This window comes from Ambystoma mexicanum, chromosome 12, assembly GCF_040938575.1.
Source record: "Ambystoma mexicanum isolate Mex_15411 chromosome 12, UKY_AmexF1_1, whole genome shotgun sequence".
Taxonomy (NCBI): Eukaryota; Metazoa; Chordata; class Amphibia; order Caudata; family Ambystomatidae; genus Ambystoma; species Ambystoma mexicanum.
Genome location: NC_090936.1, coordinates 490307854 through 490328941, shown reverse-complemented (window position 1 = coordinate 490328941; position 21088 = coordinate 490307854). Strand labels below are relative to the sequence as shown.

At 43.3% G+C, this 21088-nt stretch overlaps 1 protein-coding gene across 4 annotated transcripts in view; it reads right to left on the bottom strand.

The window, feature by feature from the left end:
* The window catches only part of SLC13A4 (solute carrier family 13 member 4), a 344476-nt gene that overhangs the window by 188912 nt on the left and 134476 nt on the right, over positions 1 to 21088 (bottom strand). For 3 of the 4 annotated variants that reach the window (XM_069628767.1, XM_069628769.1, XM_069628770.1), the window contains 4 exons: positions 14181 to 14362; positions 12134 to 12188; positions 11401 to 11440; positions 6454 to 6594 (listed from right to left, as the gene is read on the bottom strand). In XM_069628767.1, the coding sequence (XP_069484868.1) occupies positions 6454 to 6594; positions 11401 to 11440; positions 12134 to 12188; positions 14181 to 14362 (418 nt within the window). The remainder of the gene's footprint in view (positions 1 to 6453; positions 6595 to 11400; positions 11441 to 12133; positions 12189 to 14180; positions 14363 to 21088) is intronic. The other variant, XM_069628768.1, reaches the window with a different exon arrangement.

Sequence of the window (21088 nt, the reverse complement as noted above, 5' to 3'; positions counted from 1 at the left end):
ATGTTCGATACTACGGGTGTATCTATAGCTGTGATATACTGCAGTGGTTGTGGCCAGGGCCTAGAGTCTTGGGTTCATGTCCATAGATATTTGAATGTATGAGTGTACAGTGGCTTATAACACCAGTGCTTATAAGTTTGTTCTTGGGTGCATGGCCTGTACACGCTCCCCACAACCATCTGATCGATAAGCGATACTACGGGTGTATCCATTGCTGTGATATGCTGCAGTGGTTGTGGCCAGGGCCTAGAGTCTTGGAAGTAGACTCTAGGCCCTGGCCACAACCACCACAGCATATTACACCCATGGTTGCTTATAAATCATTAGCACACCCATAGAATGAAACATTTTAACTGTAGCATGTAATCAATTTGCACCCAGGACTTTAGGCCCTGCCCACACCTACCAGATACATAATCGATTATATGGCTGTGATGTATGAATGTGATATGCTGCAGTGGTTGTGGGCAGGGTCTACACTCTTGGGTGTATGGCCTACGGCCTGCAGCCATGCACCCAAAACTCTACGTCCTGCCCACAACCACCGCACTATATAAAACCCATGGTGCCTTATAACTGCAGTGCTTATAACTTTGTTCTTGGGTGCATGGCCGTTGGCCATGCACCCAAGACTCTAGGCCCTCCCCACAACCACCTGATTGATGTTTGATACTACGAGTGTATCTATAGCTATGATATGCTGCAGTGGTTGTGGCGGAGCCTATTTTAACTACGGCATGTACTCAATTTTAATGTTCGCTAACACCACGCATGTCCTTAGAACAGTTTCAAGTTGCCTGCGCACAGCACGGACTGAAGTACTATCCTTATGAGACCCCTCATTTTCAGTACTTACCAACATCCCTGACAAGGTGGGCATAGGGAATACATCATTAACACCGGCTGCCTAAACAAATACAGTATTTCACCCATCTCTTACTCTCTGAATCTCCCCAAGCACTCTGACACACCAAAACAGTTTCCGAAACAGCATTTTGCCTCTGGTCGCCGCCGCGCTATCAGCGGATCCAAGATGTCGGGCGCATCCAAACAATCTGACGCACATCCCGGCTCAATTGGCGGAGACGTCATGTGTCCGCGGTCATGACACCAGCCCCTTAGCCAATCGGTATCTTGTCCGCGGAGCGAACAGGGAAGTGTGACCGCGGAGCGGACATAGATATCACACATTTTTTTAGACATGCTTTTTTGTTGTTTTAAAGGAAACTACTGCACGCTTTCGGGACCAAGCCCCTGCCCCTGCTGCAAATTTGGTGAAAAGTCCAGCGGTTTGGCCTGTAGGCATGCGCAAAGTTTTTCCCCCATTCAGTCTATGGGAAAAAAAGACGTTTTGGGACCCCCCTTATAACTTTCCCCCACTGTACCAAACATCACCAAACTTTGCAAATAAATTCAGAGTGGCCCATATACTTTCTTTGCAAAGTTTGGTGAGGATTCGTCCAGGGAGAGCGGAGTTATAAGCCGCCCAAAAAGTGCTCTTCCTATGGAAACAGCAACTTAACATAACTACACAGCCACTACCATGGCTATATATATCTTGAGACTGTATTTCAACAGTCCGAGTGAGAGGCACTCCCCCGTTCCTTACGAAATCACCAGGCAATCAATTCTCTTTTGGAAAAAATAACCTCTTTATTTTGCAGACCATGCACAGCACATGACTATCAATAAAAACCACCTAAAATGTGGTGCTCCATAATGTATGGCTTAATCTGACGCGTTTCGCGGTTACCTCAACGCTTGTTCACAACAAGTGATCCATACAAACAGCACAGTTTAAAAACACCCCATGTGACAGGAAATTTGCCATAGAGAGAGGACTGAGTGGGCCACAATTTCGGATCGGCCATTTTGGAACGGGTTAAACCATTCAATGTTTTCTACATGTTACATTTTACATTTTCATTTAGAAACCTATTTCACATTTAAGAAGATAATGTTCTTGCCGTTTAAAATCAGTTAACATAAAAACAGAAACAAACAGAAAGTGCAACGTGCAAACAATTCCTTAAAGTGCATAGTGCATTACCCATTTTTAATATATTTGGGTCGGATCATTCCCTGTGCAAACCTTGCAAAATTAAAGTGCAAAATGGTATTTTTAAAATGCATCGTGCTGTTGTTTCTGTATGTAAAGTGCTTAGTGCAACTATACTTCATTTTTAAGGGCATTGTTTTCATAGGTCTCGTGGGATATTTCTAATTTGTCCCTATCTATAAAATCTAAATGTAACAGATTACGTATATTCACAAATAAGAATAGCCCGTTTCACAATCCGTGCCGATACCTATCTTTTCCAATTTTCCATAGTAAGCATTTTATGGTATTCAACCGGAAACCATAGAGGCATCAAATAATGTCACTTCAAAGTTTTTCATTTAATAAATTAGAAGGACATAATAACTGTATTTAATGGACCTCGATTCCTATTCAACTTTTTGGATTCTATTAGAATCATTGTTTCAGTCATTGTTAATACAATCGCAATTCATTGAAAGACATGTCTCAAAAGCTGTCCGTCCACTCAAATATATAAGAAATTTGAGAAATGAATGCCTCTTTAAAAGTGTATCTTATAAATAAGAACATTTTACCACTACAAGTATTAAAGTATGCCGGTCTCACTTCAAAAATATATATGAAAATGGAAAGGAGGAGCAGCAGCTAGTTTAAGGTTAATGTAACTAATGCAACCACAAAACTACCGCTATCTAGGTCCCGTATAACTTAATTTCAGGTGCACAGGGAATTCTTAATAATGATTAATCAAATGCACCCCCGGATACAATTTACAACAGAGTTCACTGAGAACACGATCCATTTTCTAGATGTCGAAATACACGAGAACGACACCCTGAACACGAGGATCTTCACCAAACTAACTAACCACAATAGTCTGCTATTGTTGACTAGTTTTCACCCTAAACGGACTATCAACAGTGTGCCTTTGTGCCAATTCATGGGGTACCGCCGGAATATCTCTAATATAGATGAGTACATGCGACAGGCGAGCACTTTGAAGAACAAATTCCTGGAAAGGAAATACAAGGACTTGATCCACCTAAACCTAGTCCACCCTTAGTATGTGTCACAATGCACTCCACACAGAGCACCTGGGCGAAAACAGTGATTAAGCGGAATTAGAGCATGATGAATTTAGACCCAGTGCTTAATAAACTATTCCCTGAATTACCTACATTTGCATATAGAAATAGCCAAGCACCCTGCAACACATTGGTAATGGCAGAAACAGTAACAGGCAACAGGCCTACAGAGAGGCACACAGGAACACAACCATATGGTAACTGCCAGCACTGTGTGAATATCATCAGAGGAAACAAGATCACACATCCTCATTCAGGCAGAAGAATCGATTTGAGACACTCATGTACCTGTTACTCCATGAATGTAGTATATGCCCTGAGGTGCCCTAGCAGGTACTATTATGTGGGCATGACGACACGGAAAGCAAAAGTCAGTTGGACTGAACACAAGTCAAATATTAGAATGAAGAGTCTTAGGTACCCAGTGGCGACCCACTTTGTGGAAGCTAGACACAATATAGTTCAGTTGAAGTGTGTAATTCTTAAACAAGTCTTACAATCTAATAGAGGGGGTGACTTGCAGAGAAAACTACTCCAGAGAGAGATTGCATGGATTAAACAGCTGGACTCTCTCACCCCCGGCGAATGAGCTGTGAATAAGACCTTATGTGCTTTTTGTAGACCAGACATGTTGAAAAGTGCTGATTACAGATAAGGGGTAGTTGAAGATGCTTTGAATTAACAACATGGAGTACAAGCATAGGGAGAGTGAAAACTTCCTGGAGAGTACTTGGACATACAGAGAAATCAGGAAATAGGGAAATATTATGCACGCTTTAGGATCATTGACCCTACGTATACAATGTGAGAGGAATTACGATTCGATAGACTGTGCTATGGAACACAGGATAACTATGATGAGTTCTAGAGTGTGAACAGACAGGTTATGCCAGTGTAGTTGTGAGGCAACAACACCAGTGGCAATCAAGGGAATTTAAACCTGTTCCACGACAAAGGTAGTTTACTCGTGGGAAGGCTTTACATAATGAATTTTACAATACCCTATTGACGCTGAGGCAATTAAGGGAATTTTAACTTACTTCACCAAAGAGCCATTTTGCTCATTGAAGGGCATGATGTAGTACATTTACAAGACTACACTGGTGTTTGGGTAAGAATTTCTGTAGCCCTATATATAGTACGCCGGCCCCATGAGGGAGTATTAAATTCAAACTTGTTTCTTGGTCCAACATGACCGCGTAGGCTTTCTGCGCATGCGCTAGCTGGCGGAGTGTTGCCATGGAGATTAGAATCACATATGACGGTCATGGGGCACATGACTGGTAATGCCGGTCTACTGCCCCGCGATCTGTTTTAGAGAGACTGCCACAGTAAGTAGCAGTGAGTTTTTGGGAATGAACGGGGTCCAGGGCATTGAGTATGTATGGTACCTAGGTACCTATTCCCTTTACTCCCACTTTATAGGGATGAGAGCACTGATGCTGCTTGGCACGAAAGCCCTGACACGGAGCAGCGTGAGTCTGTAATCAGCTATACTACCACTCACAAAGTACTATGATGGGGGTTATGGGGAAATTGAAATCCTTATGGCATATTCGACATTTTAACATGGGGATAGTTGGTCACCCTAAACTACAGCACATATTATGTTCATCTAGGATACAATGAGAGTGACTCAACCCTAAGAGAACAAATACTCTGCAATACCCAGCCTACTGGTTTGGACAGGGGCTGGGTTAGTGTCTCTGTTACCTCAGCAATGACGTTTTGTGTATAGAATACATGTTCACGATGATCCTTACTAATAGTATGTACTTAATTACAGGTCAGACTCTACCACAGTGAGTCAAGTTTGAGGTTAGTTGCTCTTATTACTATGGTATACCAATTAGCATTGAGTTTACTACACATGAGAAGTTACAGAAATCTACAATAATGTATTTCTTGTTGTCAGTTACAGATGAAAATTCAAGTTTAATTAACGACTTTGAAAGCACAGTTTGTTGCCCTGAAGATGGATATGATGACATATCCGAAACGCGTTGGCATTTAAAAATTGACATTTCAGACCTAAATTTTTTCAATTTTTATAATTAAGCTGTACTGATTGTTTACATTTTGTTTACAATTGACTGTTTAAGCCTTATTGCTTTCTACTAGCCTTTGTGTCCAAAATTGTTTGAAAAACTTTGGCCTTGGAATTTGCACACAAGCCTAAGGATTGGGTAACTTTTCAAATGTATAGCATTATTTTGTTTGTGATAATATTATTAAAATTACTAATTGACAAATGTATAATTCTGTGAAAATTGATTGAAGGATGTTGTCCGTTAGGAGTGCATATTGATTACCCTCTGGCAACAACGGGCTATTTCTATTGTATAAATATATATACATATATGCACATTTACGCAATTCTGAGAGAACTAAGCCACAAGCAGCTGAGGCCTAGCGTGTAAGGTCAGAGACTGGGCAGATGAACTCATGAGAACAGGAAGGGTGCAACATGAACTGATGGTAAGCAGTTCACAATGATGAGAGCAGTACGCTGGTGCCAACCACACAGGGAAATAGGAAGAGAATTTAAAGTTATATTTTATGTGTCACATTGTCACATCTCACAATGATGATTGGCCCAGATTTCTGTAATCGTTCACTCCACATCTACTCCTCCTCGAGCAACCCATTAGAAATGAGCCCCGAACGTGTCTAATGCTTCTGTTCCATCCTAGTGCTTGAGAATGGAAATGATTTCCCTGTACATGAGCGAACCAACAAGCATGTCACTTTTATCACATGGTTAGAATAGGCCAATGAAGTTTGGAAATGCATATAAGCATTTATATTGTGATCACACCAGCCAATGAACATTGAAGAAGTTTACATGTGTTGTCTTTTCCTTTCTGTAATTGTTATATAACCAGCCATTTTCTCTATGTAAATTTGAATGTCTGTTAGGTGTTTCCATGCTCTGGCAGTAATATTACATTTTTGTTTTTCTCATGTCGCGTGCATCGCATTATTTTGGCTCTTTGGATTATTTGTATTGATACACAAGAGATCTGCCTTGCACTGTGACATGAACAAATTCAGGAGAAACTAATCTCAATTAAATGTGAAGACAGTGTAGGCAAATTAAGCCAAAATGGTCAGGCGTTTTGTACTACTATATTGACCAACCGAAAAGATAGTTTTATGGTTGCAACTCTGTGCTCTTTTATTTGAACCTCTTCTGTTTCTTTGACATCTCATCCACTGCCCCTCCCCCACCTTGCTCACTAACTCTGCCCACAGTCCTCTATATGACCTCTCCTTGCTTTTACCTAGTAGGCCTAAGATGAGTTTTCTAGACAGACTTTCACTTACAGATGTAACTGTCGTCTCACCATCTGATTGATAAGGTTGTCCTCTTCTCTCCAGTGATGATCTCACCTGAGTCTGGGGTTGGCCACTGGCGAGTGACTTCCTGGCCCCAACTGGATTCATCATGTGCAATCCATTCAGGTTCTGAAAGAATAAGACGTGCGTTAAGAATTCTGCCACGCTGATGGACAAGACATGCACCCCAGGGATGGATCTCACCACCAAAAGTACTCGGAGAAACAGTGATTAATAGTCTTCTACAACCGTACGAGCGTCTTTGGCACACATTTTGTCTGCTGGAGACACAGTGCAAATAAACACATATTCATGTTGAGCAAGGTCTCGGGGTGTGTGTTTTTCTTCCACGGTAAGCCATAAAATAAGCAGTTATGAATTCATTGCATGTAGGAACAGTGCGCTGTATATGAGGGGTAGCGAGTTATGTCCCACAGATGAAAGGAATTTCGATCACCCATCAATTGGCCTGAGAACTGCAAACCTTTGCATCATAGACCTCAGGCATGACTATGCTTGGCACGCTCCAAGCCTCCTCTTAGAAGTAGCCCTCAGGAGTTGTATCAATACTAGTAGAACAAGGTCAAGAATAATGGCTAATACCTGCCCAATTCAAAGGAGGCCAACTCTTCGCGGACGTTTTGCTGCACTTGGGGAAAGAGTTTTTAGTCGTAAAAATGAACAGAAAGGCAGATCTGGCAACAGAAGCAAATCAGGGTCAGGGAAGGACTTGAGCTCAGAGGGTAAGAGGAAGAATGCGTTGCTGGTGAGGGCAGAGCTGCCATCATTTACTTATCTGGTCAGGAGAGACATAGGACATCCTTCAGCATGAACAGCAGCAGTGACTGATGGAATCCTTTTCTCTGTGATAAGTGCAATGCTGACAACATAGAAATGTGGGCTGCACTGCATTTGGGCCTTCAGCAAAGATTGACATCATCAGGTGTTGATGCCACAGACTATGTACTGCTGAAAGTTGAATTACAAGCTGATAGGAGGTGATTACATCAATGGAGTGACAAAAAGTCTCAAGGCACAAATGCACCAGTGGGAATGGTTTACCTTCCTACCTCAAAAGCGGATCATGCAGGGTTTCTACATTTGAAGTAGCTGCATACGTGCCCCTTGGGTGCAGACAGGCGCAACAACCACTGATCTTAGGTTGCTGCTTGCCATCACTGTGGACTACGTGGTGCAACCCCTGTGATTTAATCACTGATTTTGAAAACAATTTCTGGATTCACCTCTTATAATATATAGTAGCTGGTTCATTGTGGCTGTTACTACTATATAGTCATTAACGCACTGCTGCCTCAAGCTTAATAGAGTTATATTTAAAACACTTTGGAGTCAAGCTCACGTGATGTCACTTCCTCTGATGTCACTAGCAGATGTTAATGGACTAAGGAATTCACTTCTGTCACCCCTATGACTTTGGTGAAATAATGCCTTTGCAGATCTAAGCCTCTCCACTTTCAACTAACAAAGCCAATCCAGTTGCAACTAGTTTATACACAGATCTCTCAGCAAACCGAGACCCGACTGGCTATTGGAATTCTGGATGTCACCAATTACAAAAGAGAAGCCTCCCAAAATCCCTGAGGACTAAAATAAGGTTCCTCATAATGGGATTCCATGCTTCCTGTTGGGTTGCAGTAAGCTAATGTGTGCAGAATAGACAGAGCTCTTTGCTAAATGCCTTCCCACCAGTGCTTAATTTGAAAAAAAAAGAAGTGCCAGGGCCCAAATAATCTTGGCTCACTAATGCCGGCCCCAGGGGTGCTGCAGCGCTGGCAGCCAGATCAGTGCTAGATCAGCCCATCACACTGCTGCTGCTCAATGTCACATGTTTGGTGCTGCAGCAACTGCTGGCATGGGCTAGTAGTGAGACTGATGGGGAAGGAGCCCACATAGGTTGAGGAAGTATAATGAGTGCGCCAAGAAACCAAGTGTGATGCGCTATATGCCAGGGCTCCCTATATCCATGAAGCAGTGCTATTGCCAATTGAGTGCAGATTTTTTGAAGTGCGCACACTGAGAACTAAATTACTCGGAGGAGCTCACCATTTTGAAACATTAGCGACTGGGCCTGGTAATTTATACAGGTTAGGCCAGAGATGGAAGTGTAGTATAAATAATTTTTACTGCGCGCACCTTTAGTCCAAAGGCTCAAGAAACGTGTCCTTGACCCTTTATCTTTCTCCTGAGCCAAATATAGAATCAGCTCAGGCCGGACATTTACACACAGCCCGTTTCCCAAGTCACAGCTAAGCAGAAACACACACACAGGGGCTGTGGCTATGCAGGTCGTTAAGGTGCTCAGGTTGCAAACACATTTCTGTTATCAGTGACAGAGCCTTTCATATGCATGACAGAACATTTCCAACTCAAAGAGCTCGCAAAGCACCAGTTACCATCCAAATCTGTGCAACTTAAAGTGACCAACACAAAGCGCCCTTTTAAAGATGTGTTTATATCCATGATGTCTAGCTTGATATGCAAAACAATAAAGTTGCTTTAAATCACTAATCAAATGTTTTCAACATCATGAATAACAACGTGCTGGACGTTTGTGACAAAGAATCTGCATATCTATCTTTGTTTATTATACAACTTTGTTTATTACATGTCTTACATACAGCCATGAATAATCCGATCCCCCACTCTCACAGCTGAATCTCGTACTATGTGCAGGCACCAAGCTGCTTAGCACCATTGAACGCCACTTCACCTCTCGTGTGTCTGCTGTGTCAGCCCTGTTGTCCACTTGAAGAATGGATTACGTTAGTCCCGGTATCCCGAGGGCCATTAGAAAATTGGGAAGCAGGCCTCACGCAGAATCGTACCTTAGGGATAACAGCAGCATTTCATCCTATATCAGTGTTAATGATCATTGTAAAATGGGGACTTAGGCCTCTGATAACATCACTCCCTTGGGATAGTTATGAAGTTTTGGTCTGCAGGTATTCCCCTTTCTCTGACACCACCTCGTCCCACCAGACTGGGCTTGCATCAGCCATATAGTAGGCAGTTGCCAGACCTTACCAGGAATCAAGGAAACAGCCTAGATCCTGGAGGTATCAGAGGCCCAGTCCTCCTTCCCTGTTACTATCCTTGGGTTGCGGTTCACATCAGACGAAGCAGCTGCCAGCATAGGAGTGGTCTCCAGCACGGTGCCATATGTTTACCAAGATGTCTTTCAAGCCTCATCGTGCAGTTGTCATCGTGCCCTGACTCACCTCAGTGTAAGTGCAGCTCTGATTCCAGCTAGAATTGGACAGTGTGTTCCATAGCATTAGGGAGTTACCACCTGTCACCGGGGAGGATCCAATTTGGTCTCAATTTAGGCACTATTATCCCCTTTGCAGCCGGAGGCAGTCAGAGAGCCATATTACTCTGAGGCTGGTCAGGCCAGTCCCCCAGCATCCCTTGTCTAATCCGCCTATGCACCCTCCTTGGCTTTCACAAAGTGAGCCAAAGGCTACTAACTTGCCACATGGGTTATCCTTTCACCTGTATGATCGTCGGGCTCCTCTTGCTCCCCAGATCCATCTGCAAACCCAGCCCAACATCACTTGTATTTTAGCTGCTTTTTATCAAACTATTTGGCTCTTGCAAAGCACAGGTCCAGTGCAGCATGTAAAAAGGATAGGCATACGTGTTTGGTCAATGTGCAAGTCGCTGCTCTAACTGCACTTCCGGGTTCTGATAATAGAGCAGCCAGGGATTATCTTTAGGACGCATCACAGAAGCAAGGGGTTTCCTGTCCATTGTAGCAATTAGCAAATACATGTTGTGCTGGCCAAAGACCAACCGATTTTCCTTCTGGTTTCCTTACCTAATATTCAACGGTCCGCCGACCGTGGTTTCAGGGTATAGCTGGGTTGGGCTGAGGGGGCTTGTGCGGCTCTGGCACGGGCAGGGCTTGCCATTGCTGTGCATGGGTGCGCTGTGCAGCGTGCAGCGCACACGCAGTCATGAGAAAGCTGACTTCCTGACAGCTTCACCCTGCCTGCTTTAGCTGTGTCTGCCGCGGCAACATTGGGGGCCAGACACAGTGCAGCAGTCTTAGCACTCCTGTTCTGTGCACAGACTCGAGTGGATGCACTCAGTGGAAGTGGCTGCTGCAACACCATAATTACCTAGGCTGAGACCTGAGGCTCAGAGCAGCGATGTCGGGGGTCTCCAGCCCCTGTACGCCAGTGAAAAGAGTGTCAGTGCCAAAAAAGAGTGCCAGTGTTGGCCTCCGGCAAACACTGGCACAAATTAAGCATGGCTTCCCACTCAAAAGAAAATAATGACAAGTTAACTCAAAGGGTCAATAGGCCACTGTTTAAAGAAGGAGGCATCGTTTCTAAGAGGTCACAGAGATATTTTTGTGACTGTGTTTGGCACAAATGATTTGCATGACTATAGGAGAGAAGCTTCCCCATAGCATTGTTGATTATTATTACAAAATGTAATCCATGCTTACAATATAACATCTCTTGAAAGTGCACATAATATACAAGAATCTGACATACTAATCATAACAGGAAAAATGTCTTCTCCTGAAAGAGAGGGCAGGGAAGGATTGAAACATAGGGTGCATACTATATTGAAAAAGTTGACTTAGCTCAGCTGGAAGTATAAAGCCTCATCAATTTGCCAAAACAGTACATAAATAGAAGAAAAATACCATAGAATCCAGAAGGGTCCCCCTGATCTTTATATATTGCTGGTCAGAGGGCTCGTAATTCAGTTATCCACCAAACATGCCCCTAGCTATTTCCATAAACCATGCTGTATCCTTCATTGATACATTACAGGCAGATGACTCTGCTAAGGAAAAGTCTGTGTTCTTGACAGGGAATGACAGGTGTAATCATTGATGGTCTGGCGATTTAGCTCCTTCAAAGTCCTTTCTGAAAAGTATTCGCATTATGACCAACGTACCTTAGCTTGCATCAGCGTGCTCAAGTCCTTGGCTGTAGCACTGGAAAAAAGTGATATCGTATTCTGTTATTATTGATGTCACCCCTTCACTCACCTAACCTATTCCACTATCTTGTCTACAAATGTCTAGATTTCTTTTCTCTGATCACCTAATTTCCCTTTATCTGTTCCTCTGTGCTTCCCTCTCTATGCTTTCCCCTGCCTTTCCCATTCTCTGCCTAAATGTTGCACTGATCTGATCCCCTCTGTTTCCTACTCCATGCTGTGCCTTGTACATTTTACCATACTGCCTTTCCACCTTTTCCTGTAGGTTCTTTATCCACACTGTCCACTATAATCTCAATTAATCTTCCCCTTCCCCCCTGACTACCCTGAATGCCTGCACCTCTGCTTTATACCCACTACCTTACTCACTCTCACTCAATCAGAAGTCTTCCATTACCAATGACGCTGTAACATTACAATCAACTTCCTACTGGGATATTTGCATTAGCTTCTTGTTTGCAATATTTACAGTGGGTTAATCCTATCATATTGGACAAAAATAAGTGATACATTAGGTTCCTGCACACATGCCTAGTGTCACCCAACCACTAAACTCAGAATTCCCATTCAACCTGCAATCTGCAACCTGCAACCTGTAACCTGTAACCTGTAACTTGTAACCCATTGTGTACTGTGGTGAGAAGGTGAGAGTAACGTTGAATACATTATTATTCTTTGCAAGTCTTACTCTTCATTGATGAAGATGAATTCGAAGGAGGCTTGGTTGGGCTTCTCGTGAAAACCTGTTGAGAAAGCACAGGAAAGACCGTAAGAGAGAGGAAATCTTGAGGGGAGGAGGGCGGAACACATGGTATATCCATTCAAGGAATACAGTGATCAGGACTAAAGGGCAGTGATGAGAACCGCAGTTAAGGAGGAACACATGAATACGCATTTACAAAAGCAGTGGTTCCTGGTAGCCAGGCTTAAGGGAGGATATCATGGAATAGGGGTCAAGAGCAGTGTGATGACCAAGGAAAGATGTGAAAGAAGGTCATTAATGCCAAGGGAACTAAGGGGATGGGGCTGGTGGCCTTTCAACACAGTTGACATCACTGCCTCTCAATCAAGGGAGTCAAGGGCACAGAAAGGGGGAAAAGAGGACAGGGATAGCAAGAGAGCAAGTATGGAAGGGTTAATGACATACAGCATACACATCAATGGCTTGTAATTTAAGATAAATAACCCTCAAAAATAGGATTTGGATTTAAAGGAGGAAATCGGGAGAGAGGGACTCTAAGGGGTAATGATGGGGTAAAGCTTTATAAACGGGGACCAGAGAAAAGTGGAAAGAATGGTAAGGGCATGGAGACAAGAGAGGGAAACCAGTACAAAGGGACTTTAAGGGAATTTGCAGACGAGTATTCAACAGAGCGGCATTTCTGAGTAAAAGAATGAAGGAAATCCACTCTAGGAAAAAATTGCAATGTAATTGTTGATCCAATGGAGATGGAATGTAGGGATAGACTGTTCATTTGGTAATATGGCCTTTAAAATAGGAACGAGACATTGAAAACAAAGTTTGTGTAGGACCAATACTAAGAGAGTTAGCAAATACCCATTCTGCAATATAAACCGTCAACGGTAACAGGACTTCGCCGATGAAACAAAACACATCTGTAAATATTGTCACATGACGACCAATAATCACACTAGAATTGCAGTAGACATTCTCTGAGAGCACATTAAAATAAAAGGCCTCACATATCAGACGGGGCCTAATTTTGTATGTCTTTAAAAATCTTAGATTTAGCATGCGTCAGAGTTTCTTTCTTTTTGCACCTACATCATCACATCGTCTTTTTCCATAAAACGATGAATAATACAAGCGAAAAGAGTAGGGAAGAAGAAAGGGGGGAATGCGGGTGGAGGGGATAAAAAACTGAAATGAGCACTGGCAATGCCATTTGGGCTTACTTATTTATTTTTAATTTAAGAACCCAAAATATACTATGGGCGGAGAGCACAGGGGCAACGTGCTCGCCTTGGAAGCAAGACGACACAAAGCAACAGAGGTTCGATCCCTGGGTCCGCGTTTAGAAACCTCTCAGTACTAAACAGGTTATAAATAACATATCATATTCACAGACTGCAAAAACACCCTAGGTGCATCTGTCTAGTCTTCAGCTGTATAATAGAATGCACACATCCTTAGATCCCAGTTTATGTATTGCTAATGAAAAATGCATCCCAGGTATATGGCGCTGAGAGTTTGACCACACGGTCTAGAGTGCATCGTGTGTAATGACTTGAGGAAATAAAGAGCAAAGAATGGAGGTATTGAGAGAGCTAGTGTAACACAAGATACATTAGAGAGAGTGGAAGAAGAACCATGCAAGTAGGAAAGCAGAAAGAGGATAGATAGGGGGAAGAGAAGATAGAAATGGGGAAACGAGAGGTAATAAAAGCCTTACAGAGACCAAGCAAAAGCCATGAGGAGAACATGAGAGACATAAAGATAGAGAAAGTGAGAGCGACAGAGAGAGAAAGAGAAAAAGAAAGAGCGAGCGAGAAATAGAGATAGAGAGAAGGAGACAGACAGAGACAGTGAGAAGATTACATTAAGGGGTGTTTTAGAGAGCGGGCGTAGACTGCATTGGGAATATACAATAAGGAATAGGAAAAGTAAAAGAGGGGTTAGTGAGAGACTACACTAGGGGACAGTAGATGAGATGAAGGAAGGCAAAACAGAGTAGAACATAAAAGGATACACTATGCTAGTGGCTGTACTGCACCTATTGGGATTGCTTCGTCAGCAATGGCACTGTCCCCCGCACCAATCCCATCAACTTCCTCATCTTTTGTCACCAGCTGCTGCAGCACCGCTTCCACAATGGGCATGACCATGGCAGTGGCAGATGTGTTGGACAGCCACATGGACAGCAAGGAGGTGCAGCACATGAAGCAGAGGAGTAACCTGCAATGCAAGGACAGTGTGAACAAGCTGGCCTTGCCCATGCGTGCTTGGGAGCCCTACACGCCAGCTGTATACTCATGTTCGTTTGGTTTGCTTCCTTCAGATACTCCATGATGTGTGCGGAATAAGAACCATGCTCACCTTCTGGACTGCAAGGCCAAGCAGCGACATACCAAGGTCCGCCTGCATGCCTACACGGTGACCACTACCTAACACGGTAAGAGTTACAAAATAAACAATGGTTTCACACGTTCCTCTATTAATGGCGTTTGTATAATTATTATATGTGTATGGCATGCTATTGGAGAACAACATGTCAATAACATATTTCTTTTAAAAACCTGCACAAACAGATGCACTGGACAAGAGGTGGTATTTAGGTGAGCAGTGTACCCACTTCCTGCAAATAGCTGTCACTAAAAGGTAATTGTACAACTTATAAAGGCAGTTCAACACATTCATTTCAATGAACGGAATTGTTGAACACATTAAGTACATGTTTGAAAAATACAATTTGCATCTTACCCAGCTGCAGAGCCAGATGTTGTATTTGCTTCAGTTCTGTGCAATGAAACAGAACATCACAGTTTATCCTCTGCATTTACAAAGAACAGATCAATTGCCAGGGACCACTAAAAGGGGCGAAGGGGTTACATTAGACACATAGCTTGAAATCGGGCTTCAATGTAAATGAAGTGTTTCATTAAATTCCATTGACACCTGATATAATTTTACTGCTTTCCAAATACAAGGTTAACTATTTAGGGGCCGAGTGACAAAACAGTTACTCCGCCTTACTCTTGAGGGCTATTTGATTCACAGAGAGGTTACTATGAGCAACTCATATTCCTGATTTATCATGTAAGTCAGAGACACTCATAGTAAATTCTGTGTGACTCTGCCCCTCTGTATTTAGCTGAGCCCTTTAATCTAGGTTTAATGTCTTGCTTGTAAGGTTAGAGTACAATATGTCGCCTGGAGGTTGAATGTCTTGATCCTAAGGTTCGAGTAGGTTATATCGCCTGTCGGTTGCATGTCTTGCTCGTAAGCTTAGAGGAGGATATGCCGCCAGTAGGTTGAATGTCTTGCTTGTAAGGCTAGAGTAGGATATGCCACCTCTAGGTTGAATGTCTTGCTTGTAAAGCTAGAGTAGGATATGCCGCCAGTAGGTTGAATGTCTTGCTTGTAGGGTTAGAGTAGGCAATGCTGTCTGTAGGTTGAATGTCTTACTTGTAAGGCTAGAGTAGGATAGGCCACCTGTAGGTTGAATGTCCTGCTTGTAAGGTTAGAGTAGGCAATGCCGTCTGTAGGTTGAATGTCTGGTTTAAAAGGTTAGAGTAGGATATGCCGTCTGTAGGTTGAATGTCTTGCTTGTAAGGTTACGGTAGGCAATGCCGTCTGTAGGTTGAATGTCTTACTTGTAAGGCTAGAGTAGGATATGCCACCTGTAGGTTGAATGCATTGCTTGTAAGGTTAGAGTAGGCAATGCCGTCTGTAGGTTGAATGTCTTGCTTGTAAGGTTATAGTAGTATATGCCGCCGATAGGTTGAATGTCTTGCTTGTAAGGTTAGAGTAGGCAATGTCGCCTGTAGGTTGAATGTCTTGCTTGTAAGGCTAGAGTAGGATATGCCGCCTCTAGGTTGAATGTCTTGCTTGTAAGGCTAGAGTAGGATATGCCACCTGTAGGTTGAATGTCCTGCTTGAAAGGTTATAGTAGGATATGCCGTCTGTAGGTTGAATGTCTTACTTGTAAGGCTAGAGTAGGATATACCACCTGTAGGTTGAATGTCTTGCTTGTAAGGTTAGAGTAGGCAATGCCGTCTGTAGGTTGAATGTCTTGCTTGTAAGGTTAGAGTAGGCAATGTCGCCTGTAGATTGAATGTCTTGCTTGTAAGGCTAGAGTAGGAATTGCTGCCTCTAGGTTGAATGTCTTGCTTGTAAGGGTATAGTAGGATATGCTGCCTGTAGGTTGAATGTCTTGCTTGTAAGGTTAGAGTAGGCAATGCCGTCTGTAGGTTGAATGTCTTACTTGTAAGGCTAGAGTAGGATATACCACCTGTAGGTTGAATGTCTTGCTTGTAAGGTTAGAGTAGGCAATGCCGTCTGTAGGTTGAATGTCTTGCTTGTAAGGTTAGAGTAGGCAATGTCGCCTGTAGATTGAATGTCTTGCTTGTAAGGCTAGAGTAGGATTTGCTGCCTCTAGGTTGAATGTCTTGCTTGTAAGGGTATAGTAGGATATGCTGCCTGTAGGTTTAATGTCTTGCTTGTAGAGTAGGATATGCCGTCTGTAGGTTGAATGTCTTACTTGTAAGGCTAGAGTAGGATATGCCACATGTAAGTTGAATGTCTTGCTTGTAAGGTTAGAGTAGGATATCCCGCCTTCAGGTTGAATGTCCTGCTTTTAAGGTTACTGTAGGCAATGCCGTCTGTAGGTTGAATGTCTTGCTCGTAAGCTTAGAGGAGGATATGCCTCCTGTAGGTTGAATGTCTTGCTTGTAAGGCTAGTGTAGGATATGCCACCTATAGGTTGAATATAAGGTTAGAGTATAACGGCTGTACAACATAGTGGATATGTTCAGGATTATAAGGCGCTCGTTAGGGTTGGCCTAGCCTGGATTACATTACAATTTCGAAGCAATTCGAGTGTACTTTGCACCTTTCTTTGGCCACTCTTATTTTGCACAGGTTAAGTCAGTACAATTACATTTTCTTTTTTGTGTAGAAAAGTGCACTGAGTTGGTTTGTGTGTGTGCATTTTTTCTATATTTGTTCTACTGGTTTCTCTTTGCTTTTAATAGTGTGAATTTGTGGATATATGATCAGCATGCACCACATTTTGCGTGGCTGCAATGTGCACCCATGACAGGTGTGATGGCTGTATGTGCAAAAACCGAGAAAAGGGAAAATTGAGCAAAGCTCCTTTGCAACTGAAAATGTACCTGGGTTTAATCGCAGAAAATACAAGGCTTGGGGGAATAAAGTGGGTGGTATACATGTGAGGAGGTACGAAGTGAATGACTGTTGATAGGGTTTTGGGGTTGGAACCCCCATTAAAAGATGGTGAAACCATACTGGAAACAGCTAATCATTTGTTTTTTGGAATAGAATAATCACATAGCACCCCTTTTACATGAATACACGGTGGGGAACGGGGGACATCACTAGAGCCTTTATCCCAATGACACCACGGGAAGTGGAATATCATAGCCTTTTGCCCCAATGAGTTTACAGGCCATGGCATCATATACTCTCTGATATCATATGAAGTGATAGGACACAACCTTTGATCCTGAAGGCATTCCAGAAAGCAATTATATGCAATAGTCCATCATGTGTACAATGAATGAAATGGATTTAAAATAACATTAACGTAGATCCAATTCCTACATATGAACATAATTTCTGTTTCCTAAACCTGTATCGCCTCAGTTTTTCAATATAGAGTACAAGAATAATTACGCACCCCAAGATTATGGTGGCGAAGAAGGTGACCATTGCTGCTTCCCCATGCTATACATTCTGGGGTGGTTGTCAGACAACATAATGCAAAATGCATTGCACAACATGGTTTATAGTGAAAAGGTCGAATGAAAAAAAGTCGAATGTCAAAATCTCGCATTTTTTTAATGACGTTCTTTATTCGAAATGGGGGGTTTCCCCCCATCCCCCCTTTTTTTTACCCATTTTTTTACCCATTTTTTTTATTTCCGGACCCCAAAAAAATATATATAATTAAAAAAGAGGGAATTCGGCTTTTTTTTTTCGAGATTTATTTTTCGAGATTATTGTCATTCGACTTTTATTTTCGAGATTTTGACTGGATACCGCACAACATATTGTATATTGAAGTAGGCAGATAATGCCCAAAAAAGCTATGGGTTGGCTACGCTGCTGGGTACTCACCAGGAATCCATGGCAGCTCTCGGATGGGAGAATGAGACCTCTTTACTGGGAGCTGGTGAGAACCCCACTGGATGCATTGATGCTGTGCCCCCATACATTGTTCTGGGACAGGAAGTGCCTGGGGTAAAATGTGGACAAGGGGACGCCCTACAACTCCTGGGTGAAGCTTGCCCAAGGGATGTGTCATCAGCACACACGTGGCACGCACTGATATCAACACTCCTGGAAACGCCTGAGTAATAGGAAGCGAGATGCCAGGATAGGTTTTCTCACCACCCATATTCAGGACTCACTGTGTCCCGAGCAGACGGGATCTTCTTGTTTTGCATGTGTACCCTCCAAACCAGCAGAAATTCAAGAATCTCAGTCAAACCTTTCCTGCACCCTAAGCCTGGCAGAGCAAAAACAAAGAGGTGATGGCTGGAAGGTTTAGAATGAATCTTAACCACTGGCATTGCTCTGGGCAACCCTCAGGACAACCGTTCTTCGCCTGCCAAGCCATTACAGAAGGGGAAAAACCATATGCAAATCAGGGTTGGCCCCACCCCAAAAGGGGCAGTCTAGCCCGAACTGCTAGGTCACATCCCTTCTGCACGAGACCACAAGCATCCCCAAACATGTTTCGCCCTTGTTGGGGCTCATCAGTGAGGAGTAGCTTGTGTCTCTAGGCCCAGCAGACACGGAACCTAAGCCTGGCAGAGCAGAAATGTCACCAAGCCTACTCTTTTCCATTTTTATCCTGCGGTTGCTGGACTCGATCTCCTGTTGCCTGCTAAGGCCAACTAGCTGTCCGGGTCATGCAACATTCATGGATCCCCAAACCACTGCCTGGATACCTAGAAAAGAACCTGCACCTCTGAGTATAATACAGCAGTACTACCCATCCTCCATCCTGACTGGTGGAGCTAGAATCAGAGCACCTAGAGGGATGCTACTGACTTTGGGGATCCAAGTAAAGGGAGGGGGAACATTACTCTTACCAATATTTACCTTATCTCTCCCCTAGCTCCCATGTTGCCTTGCCTGCTTCTATTCTTCTGGGTCAGCTGTGAGACGCCCCAGCCTATGGGTGATAGGTGTTCTCGCAGTGCATTGAGAAGCGGCGTGGCGGGAGTATACTCCACTGGTTTGGATGTGCATCGCCCTGGCTCCTGGGATTGTCGTTGTCTGTCTGGCTCTCACCTGCGCCATATGAAGTAGAGGTTCAGAATATCCTTTAACAGTACCATTTAAGACTAGTTTCCTCTTCCCGCAGAAACCACCAATACCACCCCCCTTTGCCTCCCTTCTCTAACCGGCCCCCTCCAATCACACCAAGATAGACATGAGTTCCCGCCAGCCTCACCCTCTCTCCAAGCCTCACCCTCTCTCCCAGCATCACCCTCTTTTATCAAATAGAAGTGAGCATCACATGTTCCCAATGATTTAATTCTTTAGGTTTTATGGAGTCGAAGCCAGGCCTCGAAGGCATCAGAACTCTGTTTAATATTGGTGTGTCGAAGCATGTGCATGGCAGATATTCTCTCTATTGTGGATAGTTGAGGGGCAATTAGGCGCATGTGCAGTGCCAGCTCTGATTGCTGGCAGCTGATTTTGTTGAGTTGTTTTTCGGAAATGAGGTATTTCATGTGAAATGAGCATTTTCAGCTCTTCCTGGAACATGATGACTGGGCCAGGCAAGCTTCCATCCAGCAATATTAGCAATCAAAGCACAGCAAATAGAACGGACCAAGCTCTCCCGAGGAAACACTCATTACCAGAGCAAGGTTCATTTGAACAATGTTTCTTTTCCACACAACATTCCATGATACATAGAATCTAGAGGAAAAGCAGCAATCGAAAAGCCAGAAGTAAAGGCTTGCAAAATACCCAAAACACAGAACCATACACAAAAACGGACACCTATGTCCTGAGTACACAAAAACGAAAACAAAAAACATTTATACATGATTGTACGAGCGCCAGTCAAGAGCTGCTGCCTGTTGTCCGCATTGTCCCTTGCCATTACTTAAATAGTTTTTTTTCAAAGAGTGAGTCAAATCATGGACAAGCTGTGGAGAGACATCAACACCCTTCAACAAATGAAGGTTTTGATCGCTACACAATGCGTCTTTAAACTATTTTATTTATTTATTTATTTAATATTACATTTGTATTGCGCACCTAACCCTCAGGCAACTGGGCGCATAATTTAAGAATATGGTTACATGTTCTGCCGGCTTAAGAGATTGGTTACATGTGTAGCAGACTTAAGAAAATGGTTACAGGTGGTACAGATCTCAAGGTACATTTTAGGAATATGGTTACAGGATTAGCAAACTTCAAGTATTGGTTACATATTTGACAGGCTTAAGAATTTGGTTACAGGTTATAGATATGCAGATCACAGAGAATGCATACGTAATGATTTAGTTACGAGGTATGCATGGTCGTGGTGTTGCAGACTTAGTATGAGCTGGTGTCCTTTGTAATGAGCCAAGTTTTTATTTTTTTGGGGAATGAGAGAAGGGCAGGATCCAGTCTTATAGCTACTGGTAGGGCATTCCAGTAGTTAGCTGCCATGGCTGGGAAGCTTGAACCACCTGCTCTTTGTCTTTTGTATCTCGGCCTAGTCAGATGCCCGAGGTAGGGAGCACAGGTGGGTCTGGCGGACTGTTTTTTTGTTATCAGACTAGAGAGATAACATGGGGCAGTGTTGGATAGGCATTTACAACTACCCAGTGCTTAGAAGATGGCAAGCTGGAGCTGTCCAGCGCTAAAAGAGCCTACAACTAGAAAGTATGGTGTCAGCATTGAGAGAGCTCAGTCACACAACCACCAGGT